The 6569-nt window shown below is 50.1% G+C and overlaps 1 protein-coding gene across 1 annotated transcript; it reads right to left on the bottom strand.

Annotated features, from left to right (window-relative positions):
• Positions 1-27: 27 nt before the first annotated feature.
• CLEC3B (C-type lectin domain family 3, member B) lies at positions 28-6561 on the bottom strand (the record flags this gene model as incomplete). The annotated part of the gene is made up of 3 exons (XM_010287548.1): positions 28-428; positions 1736-1834; positions 6522-6561. Coding segments are annotated over 3 exons (540 nt in total), but the record flags the coding sequence as incomplete, so codon positions are not given.
• Between the last annotated feature and the right edge of the window lie 8 nt (positions 6562-6569).

The following is a 6569-nucleotide window of genomic DNA, read 5'->3' as shown; positions in this document are numbered from 1 at the left end:
GAGGAGGGGGGGGGGGCCCCCCCGCCGCTACACGATCATGAACTGGCAGACGTAGGGCAGCTGGTCCCTGCACCTCTTGTCGAACCACTTGCCGATGGCCGCCCCCGACAAAGCTGCGCAGTTTTCCAGCTTGCCGCCGTCGGGCTGGGTGGTGATTTCAGTCTCCCAGTTCTTGTAGCGGATGGGGCCACCCGTCATGTCGACCCACTTGCCTTCCGCTGCCATGTCATTGAGGCCCAGCCAGATCTCTGCCTCGGAGCCGATGCTCTTGCGCATGTAGTCGTAGAGCGCATCGTTCTCCTCCCCGCTCTGCGGGGTGCTGAGCGTGCCGCCCTGCGAGATGCAGTTTTCGCTGGCCTCGTGGTACGTCTTGGTCTCCGAAAATGCAAGAAAGCATTTTAGGTGAATTTTGGTGCCTTTCAGGCAAACTGAGAGGTTACCACATGAACAGAACAGAAAGACAGAAAGGGAACTCCTTTTAAAAACAGCGCCCAGGAACAGGCAGCAAACGCAGTGGCCAAATTACAAACTTCATTTCTTAGGCTGCACAGCAACCATGCTGTCCTCAGCAGCACGGGAGTCCCAGGGGCCCTCTCCCTCCCACGTAGGGCGCTGCCATGTGCCCTCCCCACCTGCAAACCATTGGGAAAAACGGACCTCGGGGTGCTCCTGGCACCCTGCTGGGCTCTGCTGCTGCTGGAGCGGAGGCACAGCATGGTCCTCCTGCCCCTTCCCCTGGCCTTGCTCTTCCCCGGCTGCTGCTATGCTTTCTCTGAGGAGTTTTTTAGAGGCAAGGTTCATTGTGGGCGCTGCTGGGGTGTTGGAGTGTTTTGGAAAAAAGTCTGCAATTTCAACTCAATCATCTTCATTATGCAAGCATGAGAAAAAATGTCTTTTTTAATAGGCTTTGATCAGACGTGTTGTCCTTGCATAGCTTGAGGTCTTCAGAGGAAATTTCTCCTTGACTCTGATTTTATTGTTAAGAATAGCCATTTGGGGTTTTTTAAGCTCTAAACCCTGAGAGTGTGGGGTACTCTAGCCAAACATTAACTAATCAGAGCCATGCATTAATATCCAAACTAATGAATGTGAGCCTAGATCTAAAGCCTTGATTTTGTTTGTGTTCCTTTTCTTTTAAGGAGAAAATTCTCTTTAACTTGTGTTTTCATCTCATTCCTGTTTCATGTTCTGCAAATCCCTCTCCTATCGATGTCGGTGGAGTTCACACAGAATAACTGTGAAGCATGGCACATCTGTATGTGTTCAGTGAAGCATGGTGGGACTGGCCTCCAGGAGGTTACCTGGGCAATACCGTGGTAGGTGTAAGAGACCAGGTCACCATTTCACTGTGTTTCAGACAAAAGGGGAATCTACACTTGACTAAGTACAGACTAATCCATTACCCATCCTTCTAACTCATAAAGAAGAACGAACATCTGGCTTAGTGTCGTAGAAATATGCATAGCTTTACTAATGGGAAGCTCTAGCACATAAAGAGCGTGGCCAACATGCTGCGCAACTCATGTCATTAACTGCCTGAGGAGTTTCATCTGCCTGGAGGAATTGCAGCGAGACCATATTTTGCTTTGATCCCTCAACCTCTCTCCCCGTGATGGACTCCCTGTCGTGGGGCACTTGGGTATCTCTTGTCAAAATGCGTGGAGCAACTGTAGCCGCTTTATAAGCAGCTCCTCTCTCAAAGCAAAAGCCATGCCTTCTCCAGCGAGTCCTTTACCTGTCTGGAGTGCTTGCTTCTCCTTCAGTAGAGCAACCTCCTGAGAGATGTTGTCAATCATGGCCTTCAGGTCTTCAATCATTTTGAGGCTTACACCATCTGTTGGAGAAACCAAGGGAGAAGCATAAACATCAGCTGCGTCCTCCAGGGAGGCAGCCAAAGCTCTTCCTTATCATCAAAACTCCCCATTTCTCTGCCCTCAAAGACAAACAGAAGGGATCTGCAAAGTCAACACCTGTCCCTTTGCACATCCATCACAGTGAGCATTTGCTCGCTAGCCTGGTTCCACCATCGACCCAGTTTTCCCAGTTTGGGTTTTGGGGCTTTGCACCCCATGGGGCTTTGTGGGGCAGGTGTCTCCCCTTGGGCTGCTGCTGCAGTGCTGGGCTGGGAGTCAAGCACATGAGCGTCGCAAGGTGCAGGCTTGTCTCTGGAGCCCCTGCGTAGGGCACTTGCCTGGGGTGGAGCTGCACTGGGGTCAAGTTCCCAAAGGGCAGGAGGGCATCATCTGATACTGCCCCACCTGAGCAGGAGTCCTGAAACACACGAGTGTTTTGTGGGGAACTTCAAGCTGCTGATGGATACGATTTATTTTTTTCAATTCCTCAAAAACACGCCCGGCCTGTCTCTATTCACAGCACACCCTCCTGGCTTCCCTTAAACACCCTAACACATGATTTTCTCTGTACGCCCTCCTTGCTGTGCCCCCGCGTCAGTCGGCTCTCACAGGTGCATTGGCAGGAAAGCGCTTTGCTCATCGGGCCAGGGCTCCGCATTTTTTTTTCGGGCTGCAGTACCTCCACTGCATCTGCCCCTTCACACCAGCCACCCCATCCCTCAGCCCACCAGCCATGCCATCCCTCAGGCCATCACAGCTGCCTGTGTCCCACCTCTGTCTTCAGCATCCCTGGCGTAGGCACCCAAAAACTCGCCAGAGCTACTCTCCTGCTGCGAGAAGACGCCTCCTTGACTGGGGAGCTGGTTGCAGCCTGCTACTAAAGCCTTGCTTGGTGTCTTGCTCCTGCAACGGCTCCAGCCAGCTATTAATAGGTACTTGGATTTTTCCGGTCTAGGAGCACAAGGACTGTCATGCCTTGGAGGTGCTGGGAGATCGGACATCGAGGCATTTGTGTTCATTACGTTATCTCTGCTGCTCCTATTGCTTTACCTTGCCTGGTGTAAGCATCTGGTAGTCCTCATGGAGTGAAAGGAAAGGGTCAAGGAGGCGGGGAGCTGAGGCAGCAAGCCAGGCAAGTGGGGAAGCAGCTTGGATGCTGACCAGAAACACCAGCCCAAAGATTACATGGTACCATGAATATGAAAAGCCAGACACATCAGGAGGAGGGCATTAAGCTGCTTTACTCATTGCTCAATTAACTTTAATGGGTTCACTTAAGACTGAGGGATAGTTATTATTTTGCTGCCTTTGATGAAAACACTTTGTGGGAAACAGCTAATTAATGTCTTTTTTTTTTTTTTTTCCATGCAAGCCTGTCTTACAGCAGAACAAATATCACTTATGTTTAAGTAACACCCAAGAGCCACAGCAGGACACTGCCAACGAGTCTTGCTGGGGCAGCTCCTTACATTGCTCCAGCCGGGTTTGCTGGTGGTTTCCCATCTAGAAGGTCCCTGCCACTCAAAGTGACACGTCTCCTTGATACCTACCTAAGTGCCCTGTCCCTTTCACCACCTCGTTTCCAAATCCTGGGCTGCAAGATGTTCCTACAGCAGCAGGTTCACCGGGACATCCAGGGGAGAACTGGGAGTGATTAATTTGCACTTCAGCTGCAAAGTGAGTACGGTGGCTATGTCAACAGACATCGAGTTTTCTATTTCATTGCCAGAGGCTTGTGTCTCTGCGCTGTCATTTCCTCAAGGCTTGTCTCCTGAAGCCCATGACCAAGGCTATCATAGCCCGGGCTTTGCTGCGACTGCAGCCAGCGTGGGAGGTGCCAGTGCTGCCCGTGGACGCTGGAGCGGGTCCTCGTGCGGCTAACCGTGAGCAGCAGGATTAAGTGTGGGCAGAGGCGAGATGATAAGGAGACTCGCAGAAGGACGTGGGTCGCAAGAGTCTGCTGGTTTGAAAGCCTGGCCAGTACCATAGGTGATGCTGCAAATGGGAGGTCTCGCCCGGTTTTCCGTGTTCTAATTATATGCTGAATAACAAACAAATCCCTCTATACTTGATTTTGATTATTCAACTATCCCTGTATGAAATTTGGACCTATATGTGGGTTGCTTAGCTTTGCCTGGGCAGGCATCACCTGGTTTATTCCCATCTGAACAGGTTTCTGTCCCCCAGCGGGGCGAGCATCGCTCTGGTTTGCAATGTCCATCATCAAACCACCCCAGCCATTGGGATTTCTGCTGACACCAAGCATTTCCACAAACGTTCCAGCCTAAAAAGTCAGGTCCCACATTGCAGTCTGTCCCTGGATCAGAGGAGGGGGCTGAACACACCCACACTGGGTTCATATCAGTGTAAGTGTTCACGGGCATTTTCAGGTTAGAGCACCCAGACAACAAGATTATACCGAAATTTTGGGCAGCATCAAGAGCAGAGCCCAAATCAGTCCCTATACACTGATTTAAGCATCCGGACTCTGATTTCTGTCTCCAATTACCTTAAAAATACATGTAAGAGCTACACAAAGATGGTCCCTCCCATGCCCCCAGCACCCCACTGTGACCAAGGGGAGCCCCCCCCAGGGCTGGCAGGTCCCCAGCCTGCACCCCCAAGCTGGGGGTGCCACTGCCCGTCTCCCCTGGGCACCCTTCTGGGCGAGACCCCCGGGGTTGCCGGAGGAGGCCAAATGGCGCTTGGCCCCCAAGACGTTGGGGTTCAGGGAGAGTTTGCTGAACTGCTGCATCTGGAAAAATCACTGGGGAGCACTTGGAGGGGGAAAAACCCAACAGCAGGCAAAGTGAATGTGCTGTCTCAGCATTTTCTAAATGCTATGGTTTGGCTTTTTCATGTTGAAACAGCACCATTTTTGTTCTGAAGAAGATCCAAATGTAAGCAATAATTAAAAAAAAAAAAGGAAGAAAAAACAGAACAAAGGAAAAAACAAAAGAAAAGTAAAAAAAGAGGAAAAGCTTGGCTTAAATAATCTTTTTCTTTTCTAACATTTGTGGTTTGGCTGTGCAGATTAAAAAAAAAAAAACAAAAAACAAAAATCCAGCCAAACACCCCAACCCTCCAGTGGCTTCACCTCAGCCAACCCTCCCCGGAGAAGGGCAGGGGGTGAGCGGGGATGGGGATGCTGAGGGCCGGGGATGAGGATGGGGACGGGATGGGGCAGGCAGGCTTGGACGTGGCGTGGGGCTGGGGGCAAGGAGGAGCCTCCTGGGGAATTTTTAGTGCTTTCCTCCCTCTTTCCCCACCCCCTGGCATTAGTAAAAATCAGAAAAATGTTAACCAAGAAATGCTGGAAGTTTCCAGTAAAGGCAGGGCAGCTGACCACCGTGCGGCTGGATGCAGCTGGCCAAAAAATGCCAAGTTGTTGGGGTTTTTTTTCTGTTTTCCCCACAGAAAAGTTGACCTGCGCTTTGACAAGGAACTTCCAAGCTCTCGGTAAAGATTGCCACCAGCTGTTCCAGATGGCTTGATTTTCACGACATCCCCTTCAAATGTTTTTAAATCAGAGCCCGATTTTCCTGTCAAAAAGGTGATTTTTCTCCCACCTTCTTGTCACTAATTGGTTACAAACAGCAGCTGCAGTGATACGGAGAGAAAAATAAGATTTCTATAAGAAACGTCTCTCGCTCCTGGTACCTCCAGTGAGTGCAATGCATGTATGTGCCCTATATGAGCCCAAGGGGGTATTTTTTTCCTCTGGAAAACAGCCATGGACTAGCAATGAGGAATAAGCAGCTACGCTGTGATTTCATAGAAAGACCTAACGGGAGAAAAAGGAAAAATTTCTCAAGGATGGGATCTGATGAAAATAGCCACCGGGTGAGTGTAGAGAGCAGCCCGGCCAAGCAAATTCCTGGGATACTTCTTTCTCACTCCTGAGGTTTTGTTCCAAGCAGGAAAGCGCCCGCCAGAAGCCGTCCAAGCCCGAGCCGCACACATCAGACAGGCAGGCTCACACGCTGCCGGGCTGCAACGCAAGCCGCTTCCTTACCTGCTTTCTCCTATAGCTAATGTGCATGGAGGTGGAAGGAGAAAGGATGCGACAGTAACAAAAAAGGGGAAGGGGAGAAAAAAAAGCAAAAAACACTGGGAAAAAGAAAACTTGAGCATCCTTTTGAGTGCATTGTCCTCTGGTAAGCCTGAGTAGTCGGAGCTCATGTACAGCTTGACATACAGCTGGGGCAAGTGTTTTAAAATGAAGATCTATGTTGATATTTAATGGATTGTATGTTATCTGCCTACTCTTGTCTCCAGATCTACAACAGTTGTTTGTCATCTGCCACTTACTAGCTTCTGAAAAATGAATGAGGAGGGGTGGGGGGAGAAACGGAGATTTTAGCGAAGGAAAAGTTCGGGGCAAGCCTTAGAGATAACATGGAAAATGCGCTGCCCTCTGAAATTCGGACCAAGCTATCCCACAGAATTTATTCCAGGTAGGAACCCACCAAAACCACTTCAATATCCTCACTATTTTATAGAAGGGCTACACAATCATTCCCCTGGTGAGGGGGGAGGAAGATACTGTATTAGGTTTTTAGATGCTTTTAAAAAAGTTTCATTAAAGTACCGTATAAATGCCCGAACGACCAGACTAATTGCATCCCCCCAAGGTTTCCTTGCAGGGAAGGTGCCGCCGCTCCTTACCTTTCTTGGAAGCCACCGGCTTTTGCCTGGGTTTGGCGTTTTGCTGGC

The sequence above is a fragment of the Phaethon lepturus genome, unplaced genomic scaffold (assembly GCF_000687285.1).
Source record: "Phaethon lepturus isolate BGI_N335 unplaced genomic scaffold, ASM68728v1 scaffold10110, whole genome shotgun sequence".
NCBI lineage: Eukaryota > Metazoa > Chordata > Aves > Phaethontiformes > Phaethontidae > Phaethon > Phaethon lepturus.
This window is presented reverse-complemented; position numbering and strand designations above follow the sequence as displayed.